The sequence below is a fragment of the Camelus dromedarius genome, chromosome 11, assembly GCF_036321535.1.
Source record: "Camelus dromedarius isolate mCamDro1 chromosome 11, mCamDro1.pat, whole genome shotgun sequence".
NCBI classification, from domain to species: Eukaryota; Metazoa; Chordata; class Mammalia; order Artiodactyla; family Camelidae; genus Camelus; species Camelus dromedarius.
This window is the reverse complement of record NC_087446.1, coordinates 53,635,165-53,654,573: the sequence shown is the minus strand read 5'-3', so window position 1 is coordinate 53,654,573 and position 19,409 is coordinate 53,635,165. Positions and strand designations below refer to the sequence as shown.

Genomic DNA, 19,409 nt, shown 5'->3' with positions numbered 1-19,409 from the left:
GAACAGGCCTCCCTCTCCTGGGACAAACATAGATCTCAGGATTGTAGGTGGTCAGCCCTGCTGATCCAAACAGGGGTGGGAAGTGGCACTGGGATAACCAGGAAGGGAGGTAGGTGCCCACCTAACCCCCAGTGCACCAGGAGGAAGAGTTGGGGTAACCAGGGCTCAGAGACTCTTGAGGGAACTGAGCTGGACTATCCCAGAAGCTATCAATTCCTTCTGGGGACACCGACAAACCAGGCCAGCTGTGTGCCTGACATACTCAGTTATGCCCAGCTCAGGTCCCAGGACTGCACATGGTCTCCTCCTCGTGCCATTTCTCCCCCAGGTGTGTTGGGAGCAGCAGCTACGGCCAGGAGGCCCAGGACCCCCGGCTGCCCCACCCCCAGCACTGGATGCCCTATCCCCATTCCTTCGAAAGAAAGCCCAGATCCTGGAGGTGCTGAGAGCCCTGGAGGAGACTGACCCTTTGCTTCTCTGCTCACCTGCTACCCCCTGGCAGCCTCCAAGCGAGGGTCCTGGCTTCCCAGAACCCATCAACGGCGAGCTGTGTGGCCCACCGCAGCCTGAACCCTCTCCCTGGGCCCCCTACCTGCTCCTAGGTCCTGGTAGCCTGGGAGGCCTGCTGCACTGGGAGCGTCTCTTAGGGGGCCCAGGAGAGGAAGAGGGTGTTGGACAGCCCTGGGGCCCTAGTCAGGGCTCCCCACAGGCCCAGGGCACCAGTTCTGGGCCACCCTGTGCCCCAGGCAGCAGCTCCTCCTCCTCTTCTGATGAGGCAGGTGACCCCAATGAGGCACCCAGCCCCGACACCCTGCTCGGGGCCCTGGCCTGCAAACAGTTGAACCTAGGCCAGCTCCTCGAGGACACAGAGTCTTACCTACAGGCCTTTTTGGCTGGGGCTGCTTGCCCACTCAACGGGGACCACCCAGGTCCCAGGCAGCCAACTTCCCCAGACCAGGGGCCCCCCCAGCTGTCCAAGTCCAAAGGCCTCCCCAAGTCAACCTGGGGTGGGGGTACCCCAGAGGCCCACAGGCCGGGCTTTGGTGCTACCTCAGAGGGCCAGGGGCCCCTCCCCTTCCTCAGTGTATTCATGGGTGCAGGGGACACCCCCCTGGGCTCGCGGCCTGGCCATGCCCACTCCTCATCTCAGGTGAAAAGCAAGCTCCAAATTGGCCCCCCTTCTCCTGGAGAAGCCCAGGGACCCCTTCTGCCCTCTCCAGCCAGAGGTCTCAAATTTCTAAAGCTGCCTCCAGCCTCAGAGAAGGTCCCTAGCCCAGGAGGCCCCCAGCTCAGCCCCCAACTCCCTCGGAATTCCCGAATCCCCTGTCGGAACAGTGGCTCAGATGGCAGCCCCTCCCCGCTGCTGGCCCGCAGGGGTCTGAGTGGAGGAGAGCTGTCCCCGGAGGGGGCGCAGGGTCTGCCCACCAGCCCTTCACCTTGCTCCACAACCCCAGACACTGCGCAGCTCAGACCTCCCCAGCCAGCTTTGTCCACTACACTTTCCCCAGGACCAGTGGTATCTCCTTGCTATGAGAACATTTTGGACCTTTCTCGGAGCACCTTTAGGGGGCCTTCCCCAGAGCCACCTCCATCCCCACTGCAGGTGCCCACCTATCCACAACTAACTCTGGAGGTGCCACGGGCCCCTGAGATCCTCAGAAGCCCTGGAGTCCCATCCAACCCTTGCCTCCCAGAATCCTGTCCCTATGAGAGTGGTCAGGAGAAGAGTTTGGACAAGGTAGGCTCAGAGTCTCCCCATCCTGGCCGCAGGACCCCAGGCAGCTCCTCCAAGAAGCCTGGCCAGGGGGTGGGGCGGCGACCTGGGGATCCTGGCTATACACCTCTGCGGGACAGACTGGCAGCCCTGGGAAAACTGAAGACTGGCCCTGAGGGGCCCCAGGGCCCAGAGAAGAATGGGGTACCAGCCAGGCCTGGCACCGAGAAGGCCCGAGGAGCAGGGAGGTCAGGGGAGAGCACTGGAGACATGGCACCCCTGACCTCCAGGCCCCCTGAGCAGCCAGAAGCCAAGGGGGGCCTACGGGGGGCAGTAGCCTTAGGTACAAGCAGCCTGAAGCAACAGGAATCAGGGCTCCTGGGGGACCCTGGGACCCGAGTCTACTCTTCTCACTCCATGGGGGCCCGGGTAGACCTGGAGCCTGTTTCACCAAGGAGCTGCCTCACCAAAGTGGAGCTGGCCAAGAGCCGGCTGGCAGGGGCCCTGTGCCCCCAAGTACCCCGCACCCCTGCCAAAGTGCCAACCTCAGCCCCCAGTCTCGGCAAGCCCAATAAGAGCCCCCACGGCAGCCCGACAAAGCTGCCTTCTAAGTCACCCACCAAGGTGGCACCCCGACCTGTGGCCCCACCAGCCACCAAGGAGCCCCCCAAGCCTGACAAAGGGAAGGGCCCACCTTGGGCAGACTGTGGTGGCACCATGGCCCAGCCCACACCCCCAGCACCTGGCCCTGTTGACCCAAGCCCAGGCCCCGAGGGGCAGGCCCCACACTCAGCCATTGAGGAGAAGGTGATGAAGGGCATCGAGGAAAATGTGCTGCGGCTCCAGGGCCAAGAGCGGGCACCTGGCACTGAGGCCAAGCACCGCAACACCAGCAGCATTGCCAGCTGGTTCGGCCTTAAGAAGAGCAAGTTGCCAGCGCTGAACCGCCGCACGGAGGCCACCAAGGGCAAGGAAGGGGCCAGTGGAGGCTCCCCACTCCGGAAGGAGGTCAAGATGGAAGCCCGGAAGCTGGAGGCTGAGAGCCTCAACATCTCCAAGCTGATGGCTAAAGCGGAAGACCTGCGCCGGGCGCTGGAGGAGGAGAAGGCCTACCTGAGCAGCAGAGCCCGGCCACGACCTGGGGGACCAGTGCCAGGGCCCAGTGCAGGCCTGGGGCAGGTGCAGGGCCAGTTAGCCGGCATGTACCAGGGTGCCGACACCTTCATGCAGCAGCTGCTCAATAGGTGAGAGCCTGCGACCAGTTGGCAAGTAGACAGTGGCTGGGGCCACTTTTCCCTCCATGGGAACACCTGGGGCTAGAGCTGGGGCTGGGACTGCCTTTCCTGGAAGCTGGGGCTTCCCAGACGCCAAAGAGGGTCGGTGGTCAAATGGCCCCAAAGCATCTGGGGATTAATGGCCTGCCCCAGAAGAGAGATCCAGGGCTTGAACCAGAATCCGGGGGTTTGTGTCCCAGTGCCCTTCCTCCCTGCTGTCTGACATTAGACTTGCTGAGACCCAGTTTCTCATTTGAGAAGAGTTAACAGTCTACATTTTCAGAGATTGTCTCCAGTGTCAGATGAGGCAGCCTGCCTAAGTGCCAGTGTACAGTAGTTAAGGGAATGCTAGTACTTAACCATGTTAGAAGATGAAGGTCTTCCCTCTCCAAGGTTTTCTGCCTTATAGGACAAGGAGAGGACCCTGCCCATCTTGCCCTTTGGCACCTGCCATAGACTCAGCAAAGGGAGCTGTGGTTGAGAGAAGAGGCTACCCCAACTTAGGGTCACTCTGTCTGGGTCAGGTAAGGCAGAATGTCCACAAGAATCAGGCCCCAGGTAGTGTGTGGTTTTGACAAGTGCACTCAAATACAGCTGGGGCAGGCAGGCTGTGTCACATGTGGACCAGGATGTGACCGTGTCTGCTCTCTACCAGCAAACATTGTCAAGAGGTCTCTAAGCTTGACCCTAGGTAGCTTCAGGAGAGTTCTCCCATCTCCCCTGCCCCAGCTGGTCCTCTGGGGTTTTCCCTGGGGTCTCTGCCTGTTCCAGTGTCAGGAGAGGTTGATAGGGGCAGCTACCAGAAATATGTCCCCTTACCTAGGGGCAGGGGGCACCTCACTAGGCCCAGCACCATTGGAGGGAGCAAGGCCAGAATGCCTGGGTGCACCCGGGCCTCCCTCACCTCCATCTGCCCTGCTGCCCCTAGGGTGGATGGCAAGGAGCTGCCCCCCAAGAGCTGGCGGGAGCCCAAACCTGAGTATGGTGATTTCCAGCCAGCATCCTCTGACCCCAAGAACCCTTGGCCAGCCTGTGGGCCCCGAAATGGCCTGGTGGGCCCTCTTCAAGGCTGCGGAAAACCTCCTGGGAAGGTAAGTCCTGGGACAGGGGCTGAGTGGAGGGCCTGGCTTTGTGGCCCTGCCAGGTCTCCTGCTCCCTGGAGGGCTCCCCTTCCCTGAGGCTTGGAAGCTTCTGGATGCATGTCTGGTCTTCAAGGAGCGTGGGGAGGGGACAAGGCCTCCTGAGGGCTACAGGTTGCCAGGACTCTCAGACCCATTCTCCAGGGGTCCTAATGGAGGGGACTAGGGTGGAGGGAAAATGGGCTCTGAAATCTCCTGTACCCCGTACAGCCAAGCTGCGAGCCAGGGAGGCGGGAAGAGATGCCCTCAGAAGACAGTCTGGCAGAACCAGTGCCCACCTCACACTTCACAGGTCAGCAGGGTCAAGAGCCAAGACTAGGGGGAGGGGATAGCTCAAGTGGTAGAGTGCATGCCTGGCATGCACAAGGTCCTGGGTTCAATCCCCAGTACCTCCTTCCAAAAAAAAAAATAAATAAATGAATAACCCTAATTACCTCCCTCCCCCCACAAAAAAAAAAAAAAAAAGAGCCAAGACTAGGACCTGCCCCCACCCCCTGCTCACTTTATTCCTGTCACTGCAGCAGGTGCCAGGCCCTGAGTGCCATCTTGGTGCCAAGCACCAGTGGGCCCTGGGGCTGCACAGGAATAAATCACTCCCTGCAGAAGGTAACTGCCCTGCTCCTCCAGAATGGGGCAGGGCAGGCAGGGACCACTGAGCCTGTGGAGCCAGGAGAGGCCCTAACCAGGGGTGGAGCCTGGGCGGGGGCAGGAAGCTAGAAGAAGGCAGAGGGGCTGAGCTGCCTGCAGCCTCACATCCCTGACTTACCCTCTTCTCCCCAGCCTGTGGCTCTTTGACTCGAACCCTGGACAGTGGCATTGGGACGTTCCCACCCCCAGACCATGGCAGCACTGGGACCCCCAGCAAGAATCTTCCCAAAACCAAGCCACCACGGCTGGAGCCCTCACCCGGGGTGCCCCCAGCTCGGCCCCCACCCCTTACCAAAGTCCCTCGCCGTGCCCACACACTGGAGCGTGAGGTGCCTGGCATAGAGGAGCTGCTGGTGAGCGGGCGGCACCCCAGCATGCCGGCCTTCCCTGCCCTGCTCACCGCTGCTCCGGGCCACCGGGGCCATCAGACCTGTCCTGACGGTGAGTGTCTGGGCAGGTGGGTGGGCCTCTCTGGGAGCTCCACCTACCACCCACCTTCCCTTTGTCCTGGACAGATCCCTGTGAAGACCCGGCACCTCCCCCTCCTGTTCAGCTGGCCAAGAACTGGACCTTCCCCAACGCAAGGGCAGCCAGCGGCTCCTCTGACCCTTTTCTATGCCCACCCCGACATTTGGAGGGGTTGCCCAGGACCCCCATGGTGAGCATGGCCGAAGGGGACAGGGAACAGCACTGGAGGGCAGAAGGGAATGACATGGGGTGAGGTACAGCCCTGTTCCGGAGTAGGAGCGCCTGGATGACCCTCTGGTCAGCACACCCCCATGCCTTCTCACACCCCTCTTGGGGAAAGGGTTTCTCTCCCTTCCAGGACCTGGTAGGACTGTGCTCAGTTGTGCCTCCAGCACAGCTGCAGCGCCCCCATCAGGCGGACGGCGCCTCTCAGGCCGGCTGAGAGGAGAGAGGAGCTTCCTCCCCAGCCTCCCCTCCTTTCCTAGGCTCTGCCCATGGACCGAAAGCGGAGCCTGGAGCCCAGCCGCCCAGCTGCTGCACCCCAGGGCCCAGCATTTGGGGGTAGCCGCACCCCCAGCACGTCGGACATGGGCGAAGAAGGGAGAGTGGCCAGCGGGGGCCCCACGGGGCTGGAGACCTCAGAGTCTCTCAGCGACTCGCTCTACGATTCGCTGTCCTCCTGCGGGAGTCAGGGCTGAGTGGCTGCACGGGGACATGGGACCTCTCTGGAGTTGGCAACCACAGAATGGACCGACTCTCCTCGCACCCGCCCCTTTGGGGCCCTGGAGGCTCCTCCCAGAAGGGACCAAGGAGGCAGATGGACAGGAAGGTGAAAGGGGGTCCCCGGCACACCCCACTGCTGTGGAGATGACCGCGCTCAGCTCAGGGAGAGACCCCACCCTTGGTCCCTTCTCTCACCCAGAGTAAGGCTCTTCCTCGGAGAGACTGGGGGTTCAAGGCTGCTGTGTCCCGGCCCCCAGCTCCCACTTCAGGCTGAGCCATCTTGTGGTGCTGGGCTTCCTGCCCACCGGCTGTGCCATCTCCGCCCGTTCTGGCGGCTCCCCTGCCCCGGAGGCCCTGCAGGGCCAGCCCGGAAGCCCCATGCTGGTGGAGTTTAGGGGCAAAGGGTCAAGTTGCCTTCTTTCTCTGTCTGCCCTGGTCCTCCCTGCTGTCTGGATGGTGCTGCCCTCCCCCGCCCCAGTTCTTTGGGGTCCATTTGTCTCTTCTTATTTTTTATTTTTTATTAAAGCGCCTGGCCCAGTCCCCACCCCTCATCCCCGCACTGCGGTTAATTTATCTGTCGTTAAAATTGCGGCTGCTCTGCTTCCAGCCTCTACTTCTGCCGTATCCCTAATAAAATGTGGAGGCCTCTCCCTGCCCCTGATTCGACTTGTTCTGTGGGAGGACTCAGGGATGGGCAGGTGGGTGGAGATTGTGTGGGCACCAGGGTGTGGGACTCTAGGGACCTGGACTCTGCCCCAGGTACCCTTGTGGGACAGCCCCCCACCACCAGGGGCATGGGGCAGCCCCCACCACTAGGGTCGTTGGCTGCCGTCGCCTGAGAAGGTAACTCAGGGTTGGGGAAGTGGGGCGTGTTTAGGCCTAGATGGTGCTTGGGGGTGTGGAGATGCTGCTGCCCCACGGCTTGATCAGGGCAGAAGGCTTGAGCTGCCCCTCGGTGGGGGTGGGGTGGGGTGGCTGTGGACACCCACTCAAACCCTGGACATACCAAATCACGTAGGTTGTGCAAACTCTGAACCTCAGGAGCCAGAGGGTAGACAGAGTTGTGTCTGCAGCCTCTTGTTACTACAAAGGGAGGCACAAACGGGTCTCAAATTTGCCACCTTCTGATCTCTCCTTAGACTTGGGCTTTTCCCAAGTCTTCTTGCCCCTATTTCTACCTCAGATTTCAACCAGAAGTTCCTCTGGCTCTCAGATTCTCACTTTAGGTTGGGGAGGCCAGGAAGATGGCTGTGCAGGAGGATCTAGGCTTCTAGGAGTTATTTCGGGCCCTCCAGGTGACATGAGAAGGCTGTGGGGGTGGTCGTGGCTCTCTAGCCCGTGGAGTTCCTATTGGGCATGGAACTGGGCAGTGACTTGAATGTGACCAGGTGGCACCAGCCCACCTCACACTGGCCAGCCAGGTTGGGCCTGGGAAGGATGCAGGATAACTTGTCCAGAGTGCCCACCTGTCATAGTCTGCACCTGCTACTTCCCCTGGCATGCTGTCTGGGGGCCACCTGGGCATCGTACATGCTTAACACCCCCAGCCTTGTGACCGAGACTCTGGACATTTCGTCGTGGAGGTAGGTGGCTCTGTAACGAATACCTGGTCTGTTGACACCACAGGCTTGCCGAGCCAAAGTCAAGAGTTCCTGGATAAGGAGTAGTGCTGGGCCCATTCACAACTCGGTTATACCACTGGACACCGTCCTGTGCTCTGATCAGCCCAGGGGAGATTGGGGGCAGGGAAGACGTCGGCGCCTCCTTTATCCTAGCTCCTTCCAGCAGTGTCTTTCCAGCCCTGTGAGTGCTCTAGAGAGCATTTAACTCCCTGTTATACATCTACCGTGTTGCCGACCTCCTGATAGCTAACCTGCACCCTAGCCTTGCAGGAGGAAGCAGCATCATTCTCATTTCACAGATGAAGACATCGAGGCTCAGAAACGTTCAGTGGTTTTCCAAGGCTGAGAAGAAATGGAGCCTGGCGGGAGTGATTCTTTTCTGATGTGTAGCTTTGCTTTCCAATGCCAGGATTTTAATTTCCTCTTCCTTTTTGGCCTTGGTTCACTCCTCGTGGACAGAGCTTGAGGACACTAGACTGGGAGTCAGGAGTCTTAGCCATTGAGTTGGGTTTTGTGGGGAAAGTTACATCCCTTCTCCCAGTCTTGGTTTTCCTTATCTATGGAAAATTGGAAAGTGGGGCCAGACCAGCTTTCCCCGTAGCTCTCTGCTCTTCCCACCCCTCCCCCAGTCTGGCTGATCTCCCTCCTGTTTCCCTTAGTTGATTTCATCACTGGAAAAATTAACAAGACTTAGAGAAGGGTCAAGTCAGATGTCTTGATTTTCTTCAGATGTCAAGATCCCATTTTCTTACTTCTGTCTTCTATTTCCAGGTACTTATCTCACTGTCCATTCAGCTTTTATGGGCTTAAGGATGTTCCAAGCTGTAGATCTCTGCCTCTTGCCAAGTGGGCTCAGAGAAGTCTACATCCTTCTCTTAACTTTTCATTTCTTGGTTTCTCAAGCCTTTTCCTGAAACTATTTGAACCTGATGGATTACCTCATTTCCTTGTTAGAACTGAATTGTTTGCCCACAGGATATTTATCCTATTTCTTTTCCGGGAAGGAACTTGGCATGGTGGGTTCGACTCTGGACTCCACCTCTTACAAGCTGAGACCAAGGGTCTATGCGTGTTTCTGTCAGCAGGGTCTCCTCGGTCTGCTGCCAGGCTCTGTCCTGCAGTGTCTGCAAACACATAGTGGCACCTTGGGCCCCGGGACAGCGTGGACTACCTGGGGAAGTATCTCACTGTCAGTCACCAGAGCAGAGTAGCATCAGCCACACCTGGTACCTGGAGCCAGCCTTTCCTGACAGACCGTTCCAAGGTGGGCAGCTCTCATTCCTGAGTCCCCCAGTGTGCTACTAAGGGGTACTGGGCCCAGACAAACCACCCACAGCTCACATAACTGTGTGTGCCCTCCACACAGACTGAATATTCCATCTGAAGTAATTTTGTGGAGGGGGACATAACAGGTGAGTTCAAGACACTCCCAGGAAACCGATTTCTCCTTGCACTTCAAGGAAGGGTTTGGCTGAAAGACTGCTCGATCCTCACTAGGGCAGAATACTTCATATCTCAGTTTGCAACATCTGTTTGCAGGATTAAGGTGACCTCACGGTTTTCTCCATGAACGATGAATGGGTGAATGTTTGCCCTACTATTGTGACTGACCCTGGTCTGCTGCATTTCCCAAAGAAAAGAAGCCAAAACTGCCAGGCCCCGCCTTGACCCCCACAAGTGGCATCAAGGCATCGGCAAGAGACTGAAAAGGTTCTAGGTTCCACCTCACTGGGCACCCTGCCTCCTGCAGGAAATGTCTCAGAATGTTAACTGAGGCTTTCTGTGGGTTGCCAGTGGTTTTTATTTTCTTCTTTACCCTTTTCTAGATTTTTCTACAAATAGTATGTTTTGTTTTCTTTATCAAAAAAAGTTTAAAAAAAGAAACCATTCTCTGCAGCGAACTCCAGATATATACCCCCATTTGATAGTCCTGGGTAAGTTAATTCAAGTATATAATTACTTTTTTTAAGACATGTGAATTTAAAGTAAATATAGGTGAGCATTTCTATGATCTTGAGGTAGGAAAGAACCTTTTAAAACCCTTTTTTGTTTATTATTAAAGACATAGAGATTATAAAAGTGAATATTCATGGTTAAAAAGAATAATTGAAATTGAATAGAATGTTATACAAGGAAGAGGAAGAGTCTTTCAAACTCCAGCTCCCAGTCTCACTCCCCAGACATCACCCAAGTTGACTGGTAATCTTTTAACTCACTTTTTTTTTTTTTTAATTTCCTTTGGTGTGAGAGAATTTGCTTACATGTCATTATGCATTCTTCCAAATCAGTTTTTTTAAGGAATGTGATTTTGTTGTAGTATAGCCAACTCACTTTTTAAATGCACAGACACACTCACAGAGCATGTGTATGTTGACTTTTTATTAGGCAATGGGATTATTCAGTAATTACTGATCTGCTTCTTTTAGCACTTACTAATACATCTTGGAGATCTTTCTGAAGCCCACGAATCTCCATTATCATACACGGTCTTCCATTGTACAGGGGCCATGTTTCTGTGTTTTGCCATGACAAACAATGCTACAGTGAGCGTTGCATGTGTGTCTTTGGCCACTTGTGTATTTCTATAAGATAAATTCCTGTAAGTGGAATTGCTGAGTCATAAAATATGCTTACATTTTTTTATAGATATTAACACATTATACTTCACCAACAATACGTAAGTGGAACTATCTTCCACATCATTGAGTATTATCAAACTTTGTATTTTTAGCCAATTTAGCAGGAGTAAGTGATCATGTAGAATCTTGGAGCCCAAAGTAGGGACTTTGGCTTTTACTCAGAGTGAAATGGGAAGCAATTAGAGAGTGATAAGAATAAACTGTGGAGGGCAAGTATGGAAGGCTTGGAGACCAGTAAGGAAGGCTCTTGGGTAACTTCATTGGGAAATTGAGGCCTGTTCCAGGGCTGAGACACTGTAAACAGCAAGATTTGCTAATGTAATTGATGTGAGGGAAAGAGAAGAGTCAAGGATAACGCCAAGGTTTTTGGAGCAATTGGTAGGGAGAAGTTGCCATTAACTGATACAGAAAAGACTGATAGAGCAGACTAGGGGGAGGGAAGATCAGGAGTTAAGTATTGGACATGTTAAATTTGAGATGTCTTGGCCAACATCCAATGGAAAACATGGAGTAAGCAGTTGGTTATAGAAGTCCAGAGTTCCGAAAAGAAGCCTGGGCTGGAGATAAAAGTTGGTAAGTCATCAGCATATGGCTGTTATTTAAAGCCAGGGGACTAGATGAGATCACCAAGGGAATAAGAAGAGGAACGGTCTGAGTCCTAAGCCCTAGGATGCTCCATCTCTTTAGAGGTCAGAGGAAATGAAGCAGAAATAGCACAGAACACAGAGGGGAAGTACTTTGAAACAATATACATGTTTCACTTTCATCAAACTTTCTATTTATGCATTTATTTATATCAGTATGGACTCATGGTTTCCTATTTTATTCAGTGGTTTGTAATCCATTACAGTCATTATTTACTTTGGTGCTTGAACCGTCCATGATTTGACCAATAGGAGCTCCTTCAAACTGGCTTGGTTTCTGGGTTGTTTTTTGACAAATCCCCATCATTCTTTTTGCATATGTACTTACTTTCTGGCATAACATGTTCAAGATTCACCTTCCCAAACCCGGCCCCAGAGTCAGCCATTTTTCCAAACAGCCCTGATTTCTTTTTGTGGGAAAGTTATCCAGAAACCAAGATCTGGGAGCTGGGGATGCTCATTGTTAAGTGGGAGTTGTTGCTCGGCTCTAAGAGAAGGTTTCTTAAAGATAGAAGAAGTTAAAGCATTTTCTTATACTTCTAGGAATAATAGAATAGAGAAATTTTGATGATGCAGGAGAGAAAAGAGGAACTTGTTGGGCTTTAGTGCACAAGTGGCCTTAAGCAGCATCCACAGTACAGGAAGGAGGAACACACAGAGGCAGGTGGGTGAGTGTATATGGTGGAGTCTACTTATAGAAGAACTTTTCTGATTGCTTCTGTTTTCTCATGAAAATAATCAAGATCATCAGCCAAGAGGAAGGCTGGGAGAAAGAGGTGTTGGAGGTTTGACAAGAGAAAATAGTATGGATAGTCATTTAGGAGCTCAGGAGTTCATGAGTAGGCTAGAGGATGTAACGGGAGTCCCAGGCAGCAGGAAGGGTCCACTTGAGGTGAGGAGGAATTAAAAGTGAGAGTTACTAACATGAATGTGTTGGGGGGTGTTCTCCTGCAATATTAGGTACAGGATAGGCAGCAAGTTGGATTAGCCAGGGCTGCCAGTTTGCCAAATGAGTGCAGCAGAGAGAGAGAGAGGCAAGGCAGTTAAAGGTATATGCAAGGGAGAGATTCTATTAACTGGCTGTGGGCTTTACATTGGTTAAGGAGGGAGAGAGAACAGTCAAGGAGAGAGGCATGAAAGGAAGTAGAATCTGTAGATTGAAGGTCTTGGTGAGATCAAAGGAATTTGGGAGATACAGTACCAGTGGGAATGAGTTGAAAAGATGTTGGGAAAAAATGAAGTGGTGGTCAGAGGGTGGGATGCATGAAACTGAGATTATGGGAGAATGTGAGATGTTATGGGTTGACTTGTGTCCCTCTCCCACTTAAAAAACATTGAAGTCCTAAACCACAGTGCCCTGGAAAATGACTTTACCAAAGTAATCAAGTTAAAAATGAGGTCATTTGGGTGGGCCCTAATCCAGAGTGACTGATGTCTTTATAAAAAGTGGAAAATTGGACACAGGGAGAATTCCATGTGGACGTGATGGCAGAGATCAGGGGTGCATCTACAAGCGAAGGAATGCCGGTGACTGCCACAAACCACCGGCAGTCAGGGGAGAGGCCTGAGGAGCACAGATTCTTCTTCCATAGCCCTCAGAAGGAACCAACTCTGCTGAGCCCTTGACCTGAAATTTCTAGCCTCCAGAACAGTGAGACAATAGATTTCTGTTGTCTAAGCCAATCTGTGATACTTTGTTACGACTGCCCTGGGACACTAACACAAGGCGTTGCAGTTATTGATGTCAACAAGGTCCAGGGAATAACCATGGGAGTGAGAGGCTCAGGTAGGGTGGAGGACAAGGTCATTGGAGAAGAGATCATGAAACTGAGAGGCCAGGAGATTGGGAGGATTATCTATGTAGATCCTGAGACCTCTAAGAATTAGGCCAGAGCTAGCATCAAAGGGAGTGCCAGTGAGGCAGGAGCCAAAACCTCAAGAGGAATTAACCCAGAGATTGATAAGCGAGGGGGGAAGGGAAGCATGGTGGGTGGAACAGTCTGAGTCGCGAGATTCAAAGCTGAAGGACTTTAGGGAAGAATGATCTGAGAGCAGCGCCGGAAGAGTAAGGAGGGCACGTGGGCTGAGGGAGAGGAAGCAGCGCCCACTTGAGAGGAAAGAGGGAGAGCCAGGAGGGCAGAGGGGCTGTGTCCGTGCTGATGACGAGCCATGAGCTCTGGAGGGCCAGGTGGAAGGGTTTCCCGAGACAGGAACAGAGAAGGGAATGTGCGGGGCTGTGAGGGTCAGAGTGTGAGAGACAGAGAGTCATCACATGTCAGTGGGAGCAGTGACAAAATATGGTGGCCACGCTTACCAGTTTACCACAGAGGGACTCTTTTTTCACTGTAACCTTTTTATCTTTTGAATTTCATACCATGTGGATAGGGAAAGTGGTGATGATGTGGAAGAGTCACTGCAGATAGAGGAAAGGGGCCAAGCTAAGGCCAAGTGAAGAGTTTTTCAAAGGAGGCTGGAGCCCAGTGGAGGCTGAGAAGCAGGAATGCCCAGTGGGAGAATCGTCAGGAAAGTGGGATTTTTGTGGCGCCTGTTTCTTCTCTGAGCAGGTGCAGAAGACTGGTTCTAGGACTAGAAAAGGAAGATTGTGGGATTAGTACAAGGATGGGCTTTGCTGATGAGGGAGTCAAGATGGCTGGTGAGGTCATCCTCTGTAGGCTCCAGCTTGAGCAATAGTAATGACATGTAAGAACAAACACATAAACAGCATTTAGTGTGCCAGGCACTGTTCTAAGTGCTCACACATACTCAGTTAGTCCTCACCACAAGCTTTTAAGGTAGGTATTGTTTTTATCCCCATTTTAATATAAGACAGTGAAGTTCAAGCTTAAAAAGTTGCCCAAGGTCAAAGCTTGACTGTGGAAGGGCTGTGATTCCCACCCAGGCAGTTCAACTCCAGAGTCTGCGTTAAACAAAGAAGGAGATGCCAGGAAGGCACTGAAAGGAGCAGGAGGGGTTAAGGGGCAGGACTGGCGTTTCAATGCAGACAGAGTGCAGGTGAGAAGGGGAGAGAGCATGCCAGAGCTGGAACCACGCCAGCTGTGGGCTGTATGCCCGATGTGGCTGGCGGGAATGAGCCAGAGGTGACCGTCCCGGGAGGGAGAAGATCTAGGAACTGGGGGGCTGGGTGATGGAGGGCCATCCACAGAAGCTCTGAAGTGTCCCAAAGTGATGCAGACAGAGGGAGAGGACAGTTGGAGACAGGTCTCTGAGAAGTGCAGGGAATGATTCCTGCAGGAGTGAGCAGGCAGGGCAGAGTCTGGGCAGAGGGCAGCTGAGGCCTAAGGCAGCAGAAGCCATCAGGAAATGGAGTTTCTGTTGTTGACCCGTGTGGAAGCCAACAGGGTAACCCTGGGGGCCTTCTCTAAGGCAGAAGCCCTCCAAAAGTTATTTAAAAGTTACAAATTTAAATTTGCTGCACACGTTCTTTGTTGTGATTCTTTGTACTAAAAAAATCATTTCCTACAGAACGAAAAATCATTTCCTACAAAACATATGGCCACCAGGTGGGGCAATATTGGTAGCGCCCATCTGAGAGGTTTGCCGGCCTGAACTGCCACCCTGTGGCGAGAAGAGGAAGTGCAGGGTGTCCTCCCTTGGTGGTGACCAACACAGGGAATCCTGGCTCCTCTCTCCACACACCCACTACATGCATTGCAGAAAGGACAGAGAACATGCATATGTGGACAAGGACAGACATAGACTCTTCCCTGTCAGAGTCCTTTTTTCCTGGAAGCTACCCTTTTCCAGTCCCCCGCTTTTTCCACAGCCAGTCCCAAGGTAGGCAGCTCTGGCAAGGGAGCAGAAGGGACTCTGGGCCTGGCTTGCCTCTCTCTTCCTGCCCCTTTTGAAGTCAGGACACTCTGCTGGGGGCCTGCCTCCCCTTTCATTCCTACATTTCCTCATCCACCCACGCTGTTGTTTAACAATAATCATTTGTGTGTGCACTTAGTAGGTGTGAAGTGCTGAGCTGGACCAGAAACCCAGAGATGGACGTGACGTGTCCCAGCCCTTTGGACACACAGTTCTAGTGGGTGACGCCAGTCACTGGGTGATCGGTCACAGGAGAATGTGGGTAGTGCTACGATGGAGGTAGTGCTCTGGATGCTGTGGAGGGCCCAGAAGGGGCCCAAAGACGGCTTCCTAGATGAGGTGGTGTCAAAACTAAGACCCACAGGGTGAGTGAGGAGTCAGGCAAAGAGGGTGGGGTGAGAGTTCTCAGCAGAGAAATGAAAATGCCAAGGCCTAGCTGTGATGGATCAAATGGAACATTCTAGCATAATGATGAGTTTATGATGTCTGGGGCACTGAAAGATGCGAGGACAGAGGTGAGCAGGAGACCTGAATGTACGATGAAATGTTTGGACTTTGTCCTGATGGCAAAAATTAGCCATGGAAAAAGTTCAATGTTCACCATCAGAAAGAGCCATCTAGAAATAGTTTGCAGAGTGCATGGGAGAGACCCTAGGCTGGGGACTGGGAGGCCAGTGAGGAAGCTGGAGCAATACTCCAGGCAAGATTCAGTGGGGCCTGAACTAGGGGCTGGGTTAGAAGGCAATGGACAGACTAAAAATATTTCCATATGCTCCTTAAATGATAAGGTTCCTGGAGTTTTGTTAGGTTCCCTCATTCTTCATAAAACAATGAAGAATTTTAACTATTTGAGATCCATCTAAGTTGTGTTTATCTATGGCTTTTTATGGCAGAGTAGTATTCCCTACAGCAGTGAGGTGCACAGTTTGTACATTCCCCTGCTGAAGGATGTTTGGGCTGTTTCCAGGTTTGGGCTATTACCAATAAAGCTTCTCTGAACATTCATGGACAGAGAATGTTTTTTGTGTAAACACCAATTTTCATTTCCCTAGTATAAATACCTAGTAGTGCGATTGCTAGTTTGTATGGTTAATATGTTAAATTTTATAAGAAACTGCCAATTGTTTTTCAGAGGTTGTACCATTTCACCTCACCGCTGGCCATGTGTGAGGGATCCAGTTGCACCACATTCTCACTAGTACTCGGTTTTATAACAATTTTTTTAAAAAATTTAGTATTTCATTGCTGCCTTGATTTGCATTTGCCTAATATCTAATGATTTAACATCTTGTCATGTACTTATCTGCCATCTGTCTCTTTGGTGACGTGTCTTGAGTTCAAGGAGCTGACTCACTTGTGTGGTTTTAAAATGTACCAGATCATCCACATCTCTATCCCTAACTTCTCCCCTGAGCTTCAGACTCATATGCAAACGCCTCCTGGCATCTTTGTGGAAGTCCCTGACGGCTGTCATCTCCACACATCCAAAACCAAAACCGCCATTCCACCCCCAGTCCTGGGCCTCCTTAGTGGAAGAACTAACACTTGGATTTTTACTATGGGCTGAATGCTGTCCTGAATGCTTTATGTATTTTAATAAACTTAATCCTCCCAACCATCCTATGAGGTAAGTACTGTTTTTACCTCCGTTTTACACGTGGGAGAATGAGGCACAGAAAGGTTGAGTAACTCATCCAAGTTTGCAGAGCTGGCAAGTGGCTGGTAGGACTGTCCAGACTCCTGAGAGTCACCCTGGGGTCTCCTGTCTTTCTCTCTGCGTCTGTTCAATCACTAAGGCCTGGACATTTCACCTCCTGAATATTTCACTTCATTGCCTATCTTTGTATCCTTATAACTGCTGCTCAGACCATCTTTTCTTTTGTCTGGACCATTGTAAGTACTTTTTTATTTAACTCTTTATTATAGAAAGTTTCAACCCTACAAAAACTAGAAAGAATAGTACAATGAATATGTCCATTGCCTGGTTACAACCAATATAAACTCATGACCATTCACTTCTACACCCTCTACTCCCTGCTGCCACCCAAATGCATTGTTTTGAAGCAAATCTTGGGCAGTGTATTAATGCATGTATAAATATTTCAGTATGCCTCTCTAAAAGATAACTTTTAAAGAACACCGTCACAATTACATGACTAGCATTATGCATTAGCAATATTTCTGTAAATCATCGACTGTCTAGTCCGTGTTGGAATTAGTTATCTACTGCTGTGTAACTTAGTGGTTTGAAACAATAATAAGCTCGGTCATTCCCAGTTTCTGTGAGTCAGGAATTTGGGAGCAGCTTAGCTAGTTCTGGCTCAGCGTCTCATGAGATCGCAGTCACTTGGAAACTTGACAGGTCCTGGAGGATCTGCTTTCCAGGTGGCTCATTCACACTGGCTGGCAAGTCGGCACTGCCTGTTGGCAGGGGGCTCAGGTCCTCTCTGCAAGGACTCTCCACAGGGCAGCTTGAATGGCCTCAGAACCCGTGCCTGGTTTCCCCCAGAGCAAGTGAACCAGGGAGCCAAGGAGGAAGCTGCAGTGCCTTTCACGGCCAGGCTTCCTAAGTCACAAATGCTTCTGCAGTGTCCCTCCCGTCACACATGCCAGCCTGTTTCAGTGTAGCAGGTGTGGATACCAGGAGGCCAGGATCTAGGGGGCATCCTGGAGAATGGTTATCGCAGGGTCAAAGTGCTCCAGTTCCCCTCTCTCTTTCATTTCATTACAGTTGGTTTGTTTGAATCAGGATCCACAGAAGGTCTACGTCATTGCATTTTCTTGATATGGCTCGTAAGTCTTAACCTCTAGTCTCCTTTCCCTCTTTTGTGATTTCGGTCTTGCTTCTTTGCCTTTTTTTTTTTTTTTAAGAAACAAGGTTGTTTGTCCTTAGAGTCTTGTATTTACTAGACTTTGCTGCTTTTATCCCCATGTCATTTAACATGGTCCTCTCTCATCCTTCTCTTTCCTGGTACTTAGATTAGAACTTAATAGTGATTCAGATTCCATTTTTTTTGCAATTAAACTTTATTGGTAGTGTTGTTTGCATCCATCAGAAGGCATATAATGTCAGGTTGTGTCTCTTAACATGATGTTGGTGGCTAGCAATTATCATCACTCAGCTTCATTGTTTCATCAGAGGTTTACAAAATAGTGATACCAACCCTGTAATCCCATCATCTATTAGCGAATACTTCTGCAGAGAGAAGCTTTTACCTACTTTTTGATTACTCTATAGTTTATACATAAAAGAAAGGATAAATGCTTCTGTTTATTGACAAGTAGTCAGAAGTGACTGGTTCCTAGCATTCTCCAAAGGAGACCAATAAAATATTTTTAAAATATCATCATGAATTTATGAGTTTAAAAATACTTGATTTCAATCCGTTGCACTTATAATTCCTGTTGATGCTCAGATTACTCCATCTTTGGCCAGCAGGAGCCTCTTTAGATTAGCCTGAGTCCTTTCGAATTATACTGAAGTAGTCATCTTTAATAGCCGCTTTGCTTTCTGACATAACATTATGTGCCAGGTTTATCTTGTTTATTACCTGTGCAGACCTCTAAGCATCATTTTTCCAAGGAGCACTGGTTCCTTTTAGTGAGAAATGAGAGACCACAATCTGGGCATTAGTGTATAATTGCCTGTTAACTAGTCCCTTTCCTCCAGTCTGTTCTCTAGTCACCTGAGATGTGAAAACACAAATCTGACCACTCCCTTGCACAAAGCCCTTCCGTGTTCTCTGCCGCCCTCAGGACAAAGCCAGCTCCTTAGCACCAAAAGTTAGGTCCACAGTTACTGCTTACCTCCTCCTTCTCATTTCCTACTAGTTCCCCCCTTAAAATTTACAACCCAGCAAAACCTTTTGGCCGCCCCCGCGCTCCCCATGCTGAATCATACTCCTGTGCCTTTTCTCTTACTAATCCCTTGACCTGAAAACACCCACTCCCTCCATGGCCTTTCTGAACCTGGTCACCTGTCTCACTTGACTTAATCTCACCTGAGCTCAGTATCATCTCCAACACTTTTCCTGGAATCACAGGCGGGGCTGTGTCTCTCACCGCTGCCCCACCTCACGGCCCTGTGCTTATGTTTAAGTGCTTCATGTCTGCACGTAGCTCTCCTGTGCTGCTCAGCTTGATGACCAGAAAGTAACTGCCTTACCCATCTTGACCCCCAGCATGAAGCACATCACCTGGTGTGGAGTGGACGTCCCCACCTGAACCCCCCCGCCCAGGCAGGACGGACTGTCTCTCCTCCCCACACCGTGGTCCTGGACTCCCGCCGCCCACCAGTGCCTCCCCCACTTTAGTTCAGCCTGCAGGTCTGCTAGGCATGGAATGAGCTGCTATGTTAACCTCTTCCGTCTAACTTGTGATTGGTGGGCCAGTTGGGGAGAAGGCTAAAAGGGAGCTCTTTTACTCTGGTTACAAAGATTGGGGGTGGGGAGACTTTGCCTCAAACACCTCACATTTCCTGCTCCACCCCAGCTGGAGCCTTGGCCAGGAGTCAGAGTAACAGGAAGCTCTGCCTACAATGAAGGTGACAACCACAGGGCAAGTGTGCCAGAATGAAGTAACCTGATCGTAATGCAAACTCGGGTTTCTAATTTCAAATGTAAACACTAGGAAGACAAGGATTTTTATATTTTCACCGATGATTCCTAGCATCAATAGAGTCTCTCCACAGTGGGTGACCACAAATACTTG

General features: G+C 51.5%; 1 protein-coding gene across 6 annotated transcripts in view; it reads left to right on the top strand.

Moving 5' to 3' along the window:
• The window catches only part of NCKAP5L (NCK associated protein 5 like), a 47,238-nt gene extending 40,611 nt beyond the window's left edge, over window positions 1–6,627 (top strand). For all 6 annotated transcript variants that reach the window (XM_031462609.2, XM_031462605.2, XM_031462607.2 and 3 more), the window contains 6 exons: window positions 329–2,958; window positions 3,917–4,079; window positions 4,338–4,419; window positions 4,908–5,216; window positions 5,291–5,433; window positions 5,729–6,627. In XM_031462609.2, the coding sequence (XP_031318469.1) occupies window positions 329–2,958; window positions 3,917–4,079; window positions 4,338–4,419; window positions 4,908–5,216; window positions 5,291–5,433; window positions 5,729–5,941 (3,540 nt within the window). In that variant the 3' untranslated portion in view covers window positions 5,942–6,627. The remainder of the gene's footprint in view (window positions 1–328; window positions 2,959–3,916; window positions 4,080–4,337; window positions 4,420–4,907; window positions 5,217–5,290; window positions 5,434–5,728) is intronic.
• The last annotated feature ends 12,782 nt before the right edge of the window (window positions 6,628–19,409 follow it).